At 40.3% G+C, this 15394-nt stretch overlaps 1 protein-coding gene across 1 annotated transcript in view; it reads right to left on the bottom strand.

Annotated features, from left to right (window-relative positions):
* Positions 1–15394, bottom strand: part of dgkb (diacylglycerol kinase, beta) — an 82893-nt gene that overhangs the window by 36126 nt on the left and 31373 nt on the right. The window contains exons 14-19 of the mRNA XM_069655572.1: positions 15153–15254; positions 11911–11984; positions 11274–11348; positions 6950–7035; positions 6243–6332; positions 4577–4737 (exon numbers count right to left, since the gene is read on the bottom strand). Of these exons, the coding sequence (XP_069511673.1) occupies positions 4577–4737; positions 6243–6332; positions 6950–7035; positions 11274–11348; positions 11911–11984; positions 15153–15254 (588 nt within the window). The remainder of the gene's footprint in view (positions 1–4576; positions 4738–6242; positions 6333–6949; positions 7036–11273; positions 11349–11910; positions 11985–15152; positions 15255–15394) is intronic.

Genomic DNA, 15394 nt, shown 5'->3' on the forward strand with positions numbered 1-15394 from the left:
TATTGTGTGTGTGACAATATAACCATAAAACCTTAAAAAAGAGTTGCAGCATCATCACATGTTGGACACGTTCTCATCTTCCAGCTTCGACCCCCTCGTTGCAGCGGGACGTCGTCACTCTCTCTCTCCCCCTAGCTGCCCTCAAATAATTACCAATGTAAAACTCTGGCACCCAAATTAATACAGGACATGTGTAATGTCCTCTCATAGCTCAAAGTTTAGTCCAATTATGAGTGGGCCCCAGCGGTTTGATGTGCCTTTCACTACGGGGGAGAATAATGGCTTTGACAGGAGCGCCAGGGTCATTAGGGCGACTGACTGCATTATGGTAGCGGAGCGCGCTCAGTGATTAGTTCTGTCTCTCACCCCTGGCCCTGATTGAGATCATTACACTTCACGTCACTTCCACATCCTCCCAAAGGGATGGCAACATTAATTCTCAATCCTACAGGGCTGTGGCAGAAGGTTAGGTGGGAGGAATTTGCCAAAAAAAATAATCTTTTTTTGGAAGATTCACCTGGGTTCTTGAATTGAAATGAAGTTTAACAGTTCAGTTCGTTGTTGAAGTTCTTTAAAGCCTGAAAGATACAAAAAAATCTGAAAGATACAAATATAAAGGACTATAACTTCTCTATGCAGTTAGCGGTAATGCTCTGTGTCCGTGGTGTCTGCTACTGCTGATCTTTTGATTTCGACAGTGTCATTACAGAAACAATCTGCTCTTCATCTGCATAATCTCTGAGGTAATTATTAGCTCGACTTGTCTCATAATCTTTATTGTAATTCTTTTTTTTTTAGTCGATGGAAAGCAAAAAATCTGATGCAAAATGTGTCACAAAATATTATATCACACTCCAATCCATAGAGAGCTCAAAGTCCTCTTAATCCCCCACAAACAACTTCATTTGTCATCATCACGCCTGCTGGGTGCTAATCCCGCTAACAGAGCAAAGACAATTGCTGTTATAATGACTTTATGAGCCAGCCATGCCAAAGATGTTTCATTTTGTGTTCTCACAGAGTTTGACAACAAAGTATCAACCTGTCCCCTTAAAGCACAATAACTTACTGTTTCTTTTAGGGTATTCCCCATACTTAGAAGTCTGCCATTTTTCTCTTTGGCTACACATTGGATGGGAAGCTAAATGCTGCCATACGTGCTCCAAGTTTGCAAATCATAAACATAGGGAATCACACAAAATACTTCATATTTATCACTTACTAGAGTGATAGAGAAATATCAGTGGATATCAGGCCATATTTCACTTGTAAACTACATATTATTTATAACCTATTAGCTACCGTTAAGACAGCAGCTTTTGTTAGCATTCAATGAGCACCTAGCTAACGGTAGGCCTACCGTTTGATAGTGTCACAGGGATGGGAAAAGTGTAAATTCCATGCTAAGTGCAATATCAGGCTACTTAGCCGACAAAAATTTTAGCTAGCCAACAGTTTTAGCTAGCAAGCTAATAGTATTGTCAGCTAGATAACAGTCATTTTAGCAAGCTAACAGTCATTTTAGCAAGCTAACAGTGCTGTTAGCTAGATTACGGTAATGTTAGCTAGGAATTGGTTGAATGCTAACGTTAGCTGTCTGGACCTCTCTGTTGTTGTTGTATTGTGAAATGCAGCTTGATGGCTCTGGATTTTAACTATCTATGTTTTCTAGTTGCTAATCAATAGAGAAGTAATTAGTAAGTTTATACAATTTGCAAACCTGTAATGCAGCAGTACAACATTATCACAGTATTAATCTGCTCAACCTCGGCGTAACAGCAAAGTGGCTGCCGTGTGAATCTTGTGAATTTAAGCTTTAGCAGAAAGAAAGCAAGGGATGTATAAAAACAGTCAAGAGTTATGAAATGAAAAGTGCTTAAAAATTCAAGGCATTATAATCCATTACACCCCATATAACGGATCTACAAAGTCTCCTTTTTGGAAATTTAATCTTTCTTAATATTTTGAGCTGAATCTTGAGTTTTCTGAGCTCTAACTCCTTTTCTCTAAACAGCCTTTTTTACGACTAATTTTGGCACACATTCATTTTTTATTTTTTATCTATACTAAATAAGATTGACTATAATATGCTGTCCAAAATAAGTTCTGGCCCACACTGAAAATAAAGTTTGAACCAAAGTTTGACATTCATCTGGGAAATGAATGCACTTTAACATTAGGATGTATGTTCAGAGATCTATTTAACACTGTAACCACTTCCCCTGGAACACATCACCATATGTTCAGCCCTGCAGATGACAGCCATTGTTCTCCTCTATCACAATGTTAACAAGACCTGTCCTCTAATATCCTCTAACATGGTCATTAGGGGCCCAGGCTGGAGGTGTTATTCAACTAACATTTGTGAGGCCATGCATCACTTAGGTCCCTGCCACAGTCTGTACGAACCTCACAACATCCAGAGCCTCCCTCCTCTACCACCTGCAAATGTCAATTACCATATTTCCCCCTGACATTTATCAGTAATGGCTAACATGAGCTACGTGAAATCAGTGTCATTATGGTGGAGATGGACAGAGGGGGGTGCTGATGGCTGCGTAACACCGCGCAGATACACAACAAGGCCTGTTTATCAATCAGAGATGGTTCAGGCCTGATCACAGCTCAATAAAGGCCTAACCACAATGTGATCAAAACAAATAAATTGACTGATTATGCTGTTACTGCAGGTAAAATGTACTGTTTTTTAGAATTACCGACTAGGGGAACTTAATTTCAGTCTGTCTGCAGTTTGTGTCTTTGTTCTGTTTCAGTGTGTGTGAGGTTTAAGCTGTTTACTGGCACATCTGCTTTTTTGCAACTGAGACGTTTGCAACTTAACTCTGTTGTAGAAGGTTTGAAAATGTGCCAAATGTTCCTTCCAGCAGCGGTTCACAAGTGTGCCATTACTGAAACAATGCTGTTACAGGCAAGAATTGCTTCTAAATGTGCTGTGTTCATGGTTCAGAGCGCTTATCGTGGTTCTTATCTGGCTATCTTTGTAAATCTGACAAAAAAAAATTCTACAACAGTTTAAAGGTACTTTGGGATAAAATCTATAATCAAGTGCGACTCCAAACACATATCAACAAGACGAGGTCAAAACCTAGTATGTGGCTGACCGCAGCAGGTCAATGTGCGCTTTTGAGGGAATGTGTTACAAGGACTGTCCTTATGAGGCCGTGACAACGTGTTTAAAAGCAGGTGCGTGCTGCGGACGTAGGTGAGGACAGCGGAGGAACAGCGGAGGAGCAGCCCCGCCTACTCCCCGAACAAAGTATCCAGAGCCGTATAGACCATGTGTAGGGCTGACCCCGGCGGTCAGCCAAAAATACCAATTGGATTTGCAAACAGAGGTGCAGCACCAACGGGGGGAGAAGATTAATATTCAGAGATTAATTTGCATATTAAACAACAATATGGACGATCATATTCAACATAAAGGAAACAGTACATGTTTGAAAAGGAGCAGGATAAAGTTTACACTTATTATATCTTGTCCCTTATCTTCTTATTGTTCTCTTTATCTGAGCATTGGCAGAGAAAATACGTTCTTCTTCAAAAAATTAAATACTATTTAAACAAGTGAATCATAATAACACAGATGGTTCTGTGCAGCAAAAAAAGAGTTATAATATTGTTAATAGATAATAGTGACTACTGCCTGTATTTATGTCCAGGGCTGTTGGACTTACATTTTAATTTGAGCTTGTTTAATTAACATTTTTATTTTTGGTATTAACTTCATCGTTTTTTCAGTTATCCATAATTTTTTAAAATACATTTTTGGGCCTTATATGCCTTTAGTGAGAGGACAGTGGATAGTGCCGGAAACAGGGGCAAAAATAATGGGGGATGACATGCAGCAAAGGGCCGAGGGTGGGAGTCGAACCCGGGGCTGCTGCATTGAGGACTGCAGACTCTGTATATAAGACACACGATTAAACTGCTGAGCTAAACCAGCACCCCGTTGTTGTTTATAATTTATTATATTATTATAACAATTACAATTTTTTTTAAAAATTGGTATTGTTTGTTTTCATTATTGTCCTCACATTGTTTCTGATCCCTGTTTTGTAAATCCCTTTAGGCTGCATCTGCGCAAGAAAGTTGCTAATTAAAAGAAGTTATTCATATAACTGCAAACTGTATAATCATAGCTTATAACTGGAGTAAGCTACAGTGCACTGGTTTTTGTTTTAAATCGATATTTAACAGTTTAAGAGTTTCTATTTGGGTGTCTGACACTCGTAAAGAGAGATGGTCTGATTGGTTTTACAAAGGCAACATGACATTTTCTATAAATCGCTTCACAGCTACACTAAACCGCAACCATGTTCATGCACTCAAAGACTTTTTCTTCGGGTCCATAAAGAGTTTATGGCATTCTTTATATATTCAAAGAAATCTGGCTGTTATTTTTACATCAAAATGTCATCAGCAAACCTGAGTATATGTTGTCAGGTTGACAGATGTAAGGATCACACTTCTCCAAAACTCTAATTATTAACAGTTTACACTCTTTTGTAATTGACCCACCGTTTGTCCCATGAATACAGACAGAAGTCGGACTCACCACCCCGATGGAGAAGTAGTTGTTCACGATGCTGTAAGGCACCGGGTCCCCTCGCTCGTCCTTGTCGGTGGGTGTGACGTCGATCTTCCAGCGATCCAGCAGCACCTCCGAGCTGTTTTCGATGTCCCGCATGATCTTCAGGAGGCTCTCGCCCTCATAGCCTCAAGAAGACACAACATAACACTTGTGTTATAATGGATACAGAACAGGCCAGGCTTTTAAGTGCTTTACGGTAAAATAAGTGGTCGGGCTGACGTGGGCTTGCTGGTAAATATCAGTATCAGTAGGTTAACCCTGTTGGAGTGTATATGGTGCCTCTTACCAAACCACAGCTGCTGAAAAGGGATTATATTGTTTTTTTAGTGTCATTTACTTTGTGTTAAGAGGAAGTTCTCATGTACTTTTTTGATCCATCAAAGATTTTGTCCTGTGTCTTAAAAACACGCTAAAATCATAAAAAATATGTAAAATGTTTGTTTTACAGGAGAGTTTTCCAGGTGTGTTCATAAAAGATGAAAAAATGGAAGAAAAAAAGGGGGAGGTGAAATAAAAATGGCTTCTGAAAATGGTTGCATACAAATGTGAATATAAAAAACACGACACGTCTCCATTTACTGTCATTGTCCATAATTGAAGCCAAAATACCCCCTGTGACGGGCGCTTACATCTTGCGATGGTGACGTAATTTGGAGCCAGAACACACACAACGACAAAGATCCAACACGTCTGCGTGTTGAACAGCGGAACAGCTACTTGAGTCGGTCTGAAGGAGACGTTCACAGATATGGAAAGTTCAATGACTGTAGTGATTGTTTTAGTTACGTCTCCTCTCGCCGTTCCTCCTCTACTCTGCTACTCGGGAACAGAACGCTGCAGGAGCTGATTTGTCAACAGAGCTGTCAATCATGAGGTCACACCCTCTTTTTACAGCATCAAATAACTAATTAAAAATTAACTTGTCAGAAAAATGAACACTTGGATGTAAATCAGCACGATAAGAACTAACTATAATGACAGAAACCATGTTTGAGAAAAATGTATTTGACGTGTATTTTGATTTTATAGTTTGACTCATGTCTCATCTGTTAACATGGAGGAGGCGGGCTTTATGAGCTATACTGCAGCCAGTCAGCAGGGGGCGATAGAGAGGGTTTGGCTTCACTTTCAGGGAGCTGTCATGTCGTCCATCTTTTTATACAGTCTATGGTGTCCACCAAGAGAATGACTTAAGTCAGTCAGTCAGTCAATTACCGTTCACCAATATTTAAATGCCAACTACTTCGATGGTTGATTATTGACGTCAAATTTTGAATAAAATCTTTAATTGCTGGTTTTCTCAGTTTTATTTGATTTAAAATTGAATTTCTTTGTGTTTACTTAAAACAAACAAGACAACTGAAATGTCACCTTGGACTCTGGGAACGTGAGATGGGCATTTTTACTATTTTATGATAATAATTCAAATATTGACATTTATCGTTAATGACAATATTAAAAATCAGCCTTATTTCCGTGGTTTACTTTTACTTCCTGACCTTCCTTATAACCTTGTTAATAATACACGTGATAGTAAAGCTGGGCTGGAGTACAGTCATATCTTAATGTGTGTCTTAAGGTGAATTGAGGCGATGCATTTCACTGCCATGTATCTGCTTCCTGTCAGTACCTCCTCCCCATCGCAGACATCTTGCCAGGTCGTTGCCCGTGCCCAGAGGAAGTATACACACGGGGGGGTTCCTGTCCAGGTTGGCTTTATCTGGAGCAGCAGGACAAAAATCACAACACGACGTGAAACAGGGCCAAACAAGAGGACAAAACTCACCGCAGAGAAAACATCAAACCCATTCTGCAGCCATATTTGTGACGCTTCAAGTCAATATGGACGTCGAGTTGTACAGTCTATTTGGAGAGACACATTTTACCTGACTGTTATTACCTCTCTTTGTTTTGATTGATAAAAAATTGAGGCAATTTTTGAGAGCCAGCACGACAAACACGTCTTTACGACAGGTGATTTTTTATTTTCTCAAATGATGACTTGGATGTTGTTTTCAAACTCGTGTAATCATCCCATTTCACGAGCCCTGAATACAGACTGGGATGTAATTAAAGTGTTTACATACAAACCATAAAGACAACTTCACTATTTCAGGCTGAAAAACAAGAGTGATGGTTTTGAAAACCAATAAAAAAAAAATCAATTTTCGCCAAAAAAAGAAATGAAATGTTGAAGTTCAGAAACAGAGCAGTACGAGCGGATATACCAAAGCACAATAATCGCATAATAATCGATTCTATGGAAACAGCAAAGGGACAAAATGTGAAAGTTCTGAATGATTTCAATATGATGAAACGTATGAATTTATTCTGCACCTATGAAGTCCAGGATCCAGCCCACAGTGCCGTCTCCTCCGCAGGCCAGGACTCGGAAATCAGGAACGTCTCTGAAGAAGTTCAGCCTGCAAACAAACACAGTTCGCTCTGCACATTACCGCCATAAAACAGTGTTATTTTTTTACTTTAAATGTTACTATAATCAATACTTAAGTAAATTTGATTGATTATATTTTTGGGGAAACTTGTGACTTTTACTTTACTACATTTCAATGACAAATATGGTACTTTTGACTCCACTACATTTCTATGAATGTTCTCGTTACTCGCTACTTTTGCTCTGAAGTCGGCTGATGAATTTTCTTCTCTTTTCTAAAATCTGTATGAGATTTCAAAGAGCCGTGACAAAGCACGTGTGTTTGACAAACTGGGCACATCAAAGATAAGTTATCTTCTTATAAATGTTTTGGGCTTATTTACAAGTTGTCACCCAGCAAATAATGAATATTTTCATGTTCAATTGTTTTCAATGATGTTGAAATTAACTCACAATATGCAGACGATTCTACAGCTGTGGATTGGGCAAAAGTGTACGTGCAGCTTTAAGGTACTTTGCATTTAAACATAAAACAGACATATATATCGTGTGTGAGTTATTTAAAAGGTTAAGATTAGAACTAATTTTATAAAATTAGATCAATAGATTCTATTTTCATTCAACCTGTAGCTCATTATTTTGTTTTCCGTTGAAGTGATAAAAAAGTCAAGCTGAAACGGCATTTCGAGAGTATCTATCTTCCGTATCGTGACGTATTTCCGAGTGAAACAGGACGTGCAGGCGGGACATATCATTAGAGAGATTTGATTTGATCGTTGAGAAGTGGGCGTAGACCGACGTTCTCCACAGCGCAGTAGCTAGCTAACTGACCGAGCGTTCTTGGTGCTCTGCGGCTAAATGTGGCAGATTGATTGGTTGAAATTGTTTGGTGCTAACTTACGTAAGCACGCATGAAATTTAATTTTACTGGAAGAAAAAATGATCAGATTTTGATATAAGAATACGAAGAAATTGATTTTCTGTATTTTTTTGGCCTATATTGTCAAATAGATGCACAATATTACCAGGGATGAGATCTAAAAGGATTAAAATGACATTTTTCATTTCATCTCGACTTTCATATTACTTCACATTACCCTCCCTCTGCAGTGTTACTGCCTCCTTTTCCAGGGATTATACTTGAGTCATGCCATGGGTATTTTATTTTTTGACAGAGTAAGCTCTTTCTTTTCTTTCTTCTCTAAAAGACGATTAGAAAACTTATTTTTTTCAGGTGCACATAGAGAAGAAGGTTGATTAAGACGTAACAGTTCTCCTAGTGTTGCGTGTTCACAGAACAGTCTGTGTGCAGATCATGAGCAGATTTTTGAGCCCCATCACCACAACTCACTGCTTCACTGCAAACCCGCTCTAATCCCACAAAATAACACATGTCGCACTGACAATTATTCATCAGCAGAGCTAGCCGGCCTGTTGGAGAGCTAATTGGATCATGACAGGCAATGTTCAGTCCAACTTCTTCCGTTCCTTCACAATAACAGCGCTCTAACTGAATGAGCCAGCCTCCCAGCCTCGTATGGCGGGTAAATGATTCGCTCAATTACTCTCCAACTGGGACCGCAAACCCTATTAGACGCAAAACAGACGGCCGCCAACATGAAAGGCAACTTTGGGGATGTTTAAATACCAAGAAACAAACACTTAATTTGCTGTAATTGCATTAGAGAGGCAGCTAATTGACAGCAGTGCGTGCGGCTGCCTCGGCCTGCAGTGTCCGACGGTGACCGGTCAGCTCGCTAATGTGCGCGGCCGCGTGTGCACTTGACAAAATACTAACAAGGTTTACGGAGAGGGGAGGTCATCTGGAAAGTTGTCAGCTCTGGGGAGAAGCTCCAGACAGACGCAGGTGATGTTTGAGGCCACGTGCGGGGACGCAAATAGGAAGAAAAACAAAACAGTGGACGCGAGGTCAGCTCTGAAAACTTGGAGCTGCGTCGGCACAATCTGTGACAGCCGAAGCCTCGTGGAGGTTTTTGTACCCTGCGTGTGCCGCTGTGTATTTATTTTTTATAAGCCACAAAGATTCTGTTTTCAGATCTAATCAAAGCCAAACATGGAGGCAGCACGGCGGCGATTCCTGTATGTTTCAACGCCTCGTGCATGTAAATGATCCATTCATTTTCTTAATCACAGCAGTGAACCGTAAGAAACCAGACGCTGGCCGCTCCTACAGTGAGCTCCTCGTCTGTATGCGTGATCACATGTGGTATGGCGACAGTTTCACCCCTCTCTATCTGTGTCCCGGCTCTCCCTTCACATACAGGCTTATGCATATGAAGCCGGTGTTCATCTGAGGCTACAGCATGATGCTGGCGTCTGCAGGATTGGTTATGTGAGGACTCACCTCATTTGAGAGGGAAGTGAGTGAAGGCTCTAATGCTACGGGCCTCTCCTGCATGTGATGCAGGTTATTATACGTGAGCAGCAACAGCCTGTTTGTCAACACAAGATCATTAACCAACCCTGGAGGATTTATTTCTCTGTCTTTGTTTCTCTTTCTTTTTGATGCTCACAACAGTTAACATCATAATGAAGGTTTTAAATGTGTCTGAAATGGTTTAAAATGCAACTTAATGTAAGAAGGACAATTTTCTGCATTAAGATAATCACATTAAAATGTTGCATCTATGTAGAAATGTTCTTTTTTGCAGTGCATTTTCTTACTCTCACATTTGTTTTAAAAAAACATAGAAAATGCAATAATACAGATTAATTATATTTATATTATTATAATATATATATAATAATATCTGTAAGACAAATTAAGTGCTGCATTCAGAAACATGTGCCTTTTTATATCCGTTTTGTTCTCTACAGGCACTTTTCTAAGCTATTTGTAAAGAAGCAGAAATTTATTTATATCTGTTAATTTTTTTTTTTATAACTCAAACAGGAAACAAAAATGTTTCGGACAAACTTAACGGACAGATTCACATTTTTTAAGTCTTTTTAACTTACATGTTTAAACTTTGTCCTGGTCATAGTGAGCGTTAAGAGATACCTTCCTCTTTGTGTTAGCTCACTGAATAACGAAGTACAAATACTTCAGTAGATTTTTCAGCTATCTGTACTTTACTTGAGTATTTATTTTTTCTGACAACCTTTTACTTTAACTCCCTACATTTGAACACAAAGATCTTTACTTTCGACTCTTCAAAACAGGCTCGCTACTTTAGTTTTAGTTAACATCAAGACTGATTTCAAAGCTGTAAAGAATTATCCAGGTGCTCATTTGGGACCTCAGTTCGGTTCAGTCTTTATAGTCCTGTCTGAAATTTGGCTTGCGGCAAAACCAGAAAGTGTCCAGTGATAACAAACGAAGAAAACTATCCTCGTGTGTATCCCAGTTATCAAAAGAGGTGTCGTGTTTGTCTGAAGTTCACATTTCTGGTGTTGTTACAACTCTAGAACAAAGTTAATGTTCATAATTGGCAGTGTATAGTTTTATTTTATTTTAAGCTAGAATGTTTAAGTTTAATCGTCTTTGAATTATTTTTATCATTATTATTATTATTGTGAGGTTTAGTTAGTTGTGCACAGAAGTGGTCGGTAGAATGTCGTTCAGAGAAAAACTTTTTACTTTCTTACTTTGACTTGAGTAAAGGAGTTGAATCAGTACTTCTTTTTTTACACAAGTATCTGTAGTAGTAGTAGTAGTATCCTACTTAAGAATACACTGTGTGTTCTTTTGCCACCTCTGCTGAGCTGATGTGAAGTTATAGAAACACAAGATAATTTTACACTAAAAAACTAACTTTGTGAGATATTTACTGATTTGTTCGACTGCTGATTCCTCATAGTGGGCCCCTTTTTTCTACATGTTTGGGGTCTAAATGGTTCATTGGCACAAAAGTTTTGGATTACAGAAACTAAATAACTAACTATCCGAGGCAGCGGTAGACCAGTGAGTCCTGTGTTCTGCTACAGCAGAATTACTGTTTTTGTCAGTGGAGTCTGGCGGCTTTGAAGAGGGCAACATTAAAAAAAAGCATCAAATGTTTATTCCTGCAACGATCTTTTCATTATTTCTTTCAGACAATTTAATTTTGGGGGATTTTTGAGGGATTACATTGCAACAGCTCCTCTAAAGGCTGCCAGCTGAAGTGATTTGAAAGAATAGGGCCCAGGTTTGAAAATACCAGAACTCCCCTTTAAACCCAGTATGAACAGGAGGAATGATGACAGCCCGCAGAAACCCATCCTACTATTTAATGTTTCCCTATTTGACCACAGGACGGTACATACCCCGGCATGGGTCCGTTCTTGGCCAGGTTGTACACTTGTCTCGGGTTCAGAAGATACTGGAACTTTCTGTAGATCCTACAGGAGTGAAATGTGTAGAAACACTGCATCAGAAAACAAAGAAAATATCACAGATTAGGCCTTTAAAGAAGTGGAGTTAGTGATGACGCAGCCCAGCGTCCAATCAGAGCGTGACGCTGCAGTGGACTGGGCAGCGGGGTGGGACATGCCCCAAAGTCCCCCTGAGGAGAAACCATTAGAAAGACTAATTCATTTTAATTTCAATTTCATTATATCAACTAGCTGAAGTCATATTTTGATCTCATAATTTAAACAGATGAGGGCCGGCGTAATAAGGAGCGAATGAATATGTTTCAGTAATAACCCAATTAGCCCTGGGTTAAAGAAGGGGGACGAGCCCGGGCCGTGACAGTGAGGAGAGGGGAGTGTGTGAGGGCTGTGTGTGTGTGATCTGACAGTGCTTTAGGTTAATGTTATTGTGTTTTTATTTGACTAAGTAAGCCTGCAGCACTTTGCAGCCAGAGGCCGCGCCGCTCTCTGCCCCTCTGCGGGCTGAGGAGCGGCGGATCGGGGGCTTCAGAGGCCTCTTGTAGCATGTTGAGACAGATTGTGTACTTACCTCTCGCCCTGCTTCCCCCCGCTCTTCGGATTGACAAACACCAGCAGAGGATGAGTGCCCTCTATTGTTGTGATCTGAATGGGAGATGTCAAAACAAACCGTCGGTGTTTGGAGACTGCAGGATGCTTCACAGGAATTCACTTTCAAGCCCTATCCCTCAGACGCTTTATCGAGTGTGTACAGCACTTCACAGCCATGCCAGTCATCTGATGCATTTCATAGTTTTCATTTGACAGTTTTGTGGCAGAGACGCACAAGTGGTGCCTGGCTAAAGCAAAGAGTAGGGGCTCACCTATTCTTTACCTGAGCCCAGATTTAATCTTGTGTTAATTATAATATCTAATTATAAAGGAGAGCAGTGATAAAGTCACATAAAGGGTATTTTAAGGCTAAATTAAGGAAAATAAATCACGTAAATGTTCCCTTTAGGTTGAACCTTTGAAGCTGATGGAGTATATTTAAAGGTCAGGGCTGTTTATTTTTCTAGCAGTTTATAAATCTCATAAAGACCAAAATCAACACCGAGTTAGTCCATATGTTCATATGTGAGCCCACGCATCCTACGATCTGTAACAACAGGCCACAAATACTAACTTTTAATGCGGCTGAGTAATTTTCTAACTGTAGCTTTTAGGACAAGTTCATTGGTGGATTAAAACACACACACACACGTTTGAAAACTACAGCAGCAGGAAAGTGTGTGTGAGCTTCAGCATAAGCCGCTACGGCCGCGCTCTTGTCGACAACAATGACATCTGTGTTTTTGTGCCACAGAGAACAAGATACGTCTGAATCAAAAGGACAGCGCACGGTCGTTTCATAGTAAAATAGAAGTTGACGTAGCCATGGTTACATCAACCATTTGTTTGTGTTCTGAGCCAGCAGTTAGCAGTTAGCATTTAGCAGCAAGGTGTTTTTCAGCACACTGTTGACATCTTCAGTACTTTTTATGCTAAATGAGACCACGTTTTGGAAAATAATCCTCATGCAAACTGAGACAATAAATCCGTCAGGTCAATATCAGCTGATTCAATATCGTCCTCTTTATGCAACCAGTGGAGTCGCCCCCTGCTGGCCATTAGAAAGAACACTTGTGGCCTGGCTCTACTTTTCAAACCTAGAGGCTACATCCACTTCTTATTTACAATCCGTATTTTTTTAATTACTACTTTTTTATGACTTTATTCAGAGAGAGAGGACAGAGGATAGTGTCAGAAACAGGGGAGGAGAGAGTGGGGATGACAAGAGGCAGGGGGCCGAGGGTGGGAGTCTGCGGCCGGGAGAGGGAGATTTAATCGCCGAGCTAAACCAGCGCCACTTTTAACAATCTGTTTTTAGTCTTTTAATGGGATTTGTTGACAATAAAAACATTGCGAGCTAAATGTTTCACAATAAGAAAATAAAAAATATTCTGTTAATGCTCCATTTATTACTCAAAATGTGGCAGATTATACGTTTTTTTTGTTGTGGTGGCAAATTATTTTAGTTTTGGTCAGCAGACAGCCACTGATACTTAGCCCGGTAAAACAAATGTTAAATCACTTAGCCCATCAATGCTCTCAACCATGACTTACAGTTCAGTCCTTATAATTATTTGTTTCGTGTGATATTGGAAAAAAAGAAATGTCCGGTTTCTCTGAACAGTATTCAAACTGTGGACACACAGAGCCTGCACAGCTCACAAAGCTCCACGTAAACAGGCTCTAATCCAGCGGCCCTCTCGGTGCAGCTACTCGCCCCGTGCTCTCCCTGACACAGATGAAGCGCTTAACTCCCCCTGTCTGCTATCCCAGCAGGCCAAGGGTGAATTAACGAGCTCCCTGTCCAGTCCGGAGTGATCCATTACTTCCTGTAATTATAAATAATAATCTTGATTATTATGCTGGTTAGCCGGCGAGAGGCAGAGATGGATGTGCCTGGGATATGATTCATCATATTTCTCTCGCAGCCTCGCGCAGACGAGCAGTCGCCACAGACAGCGGCAGGTTTCCATCGGCTGACAGATATTAGAGAGGACCCGGCTGAACTGTGTGATTACCAGCAGGGCCTGCAGAGCCCCATCATGTGTCCCAGAACTAACTGCAGAGGCTCATTTAAAAACAGGATATTCACAAATTTAAAAAAAAGGTCTGATGCACGGACACGCTCCTAAAATGATATCTTTGGCTGCTGGTGCAGAATGCAGACACAAGGCCTCCAACAAACTCCAGTCCGGCTCAGCTTTATGTTTTTAACCCCTCTTTCTGCACCAAGACTCCTCAGATTGGACAAACGGATACTTGAAGAGGCAACCTTTTTTCATGTGAGAGCTAAGAGTGGCTAAGAGCTACTAGCATCACATCGCTGTAACTGCTGGTGGCGCCTCATGTTGATTCTTTGTCGACTGACACGTTGGTGAGAGGCACACACACTCGTCCTTCACTCGTGAATAAAAACTCGCTTTCCGACTCTCCGTGGAAACAGTATGTTTTCTGCCTTTTCTTGGCACGGCCGCCTTCAATGACCTTCATAAATCTGTCTAAACAGGCTAACAGCACCGAACTCCTCACTTTAGGTCAGCTAGCGTACAGCATAACTGACCCGACCTGTCAATGGCGGTTGCTGCAGCATTGCTGTGATTGGTTAGGTTCAGACGTTGACAACCTTGCCAGGAGCGTCACTGTTTTTTATCGACAGCTGATCAGCCTATCCTATTAATTTGTTTTGGAGGGGGTGGGACTGTGTATTTGATTGAACTGAAGTGGGAAGAGGCTTTCAAGGTGCATTTATTGACGTCGGACTTGGCGAGCTACCTGTCGGAGACCCCTGACTTAAGGAGAAGCAGCAATACCACGTTGTGTTAAATCTTCTTTAAAATCTTAACCTTAAAATACAAAAGTAATGGCATTAAAAGTACCAAAAGTAAAAGTACAAACTACTTTTTCAAACTTATTTATATTATATTATTGTGCAATAATCATTAATGTTTTATTGTGCAAACATTAGTTTACTATAGCTGTTGCTAAAATGCTTGGTAGCTTTTTAATTTCGCACATGGGATCAATAAAGTCAAATCTTATCTTAACAGGAAATATAAATACATGTATTTGTTATGAATTAGATTTTGTTTCATAAATGTTATTATGTGAAGTATCTTCAGGTAAAGGTAGCAGAGTAAAAGTTCTAGTTTGGCTGCTCTGTAACATCAGTGTTGCATTCTGTGTCAGCCTCTACAGGAGAAACCTAAAGCGAGGTAGACTCACCTGCAGTCCCTGTCCGTCCACTGTGACCGAGTTCGCTCTCTGCATCTTCCCCCGGCTCGTCTGGCTGGACCGGGAGTCTTTCCTCAGCGTCGTCTGCCTTTCCTGGAGGTCAAAGGTCAAACAGGACGTGAGAGGATTTGTAAACTAAGCTCTAAAATTTGATGATTGTAACTAAATTATTTTTTAGACGAATTTAAAGGACGCTGTGGTTATTTTACAACAGATATTTCTGCCTTTACTGC

This window comes from Semicossyphus pulcher, unplaced genomic scaffold (assembly GCF_022749685.1).
Source record: "Semicossyphus pulcher isolate SPU_LCO1_2020_fin unplaced genomic scaffold, fSemPul1.0.p SCAF_9, whole genome shotgun sequence".
Taxonomy (NCBI): Eukaryota; Metazoa; Chordata; class Actinopteri; order Labriformes; family Labridae; genus Semicossyphus; species Semicossyphus pulcher.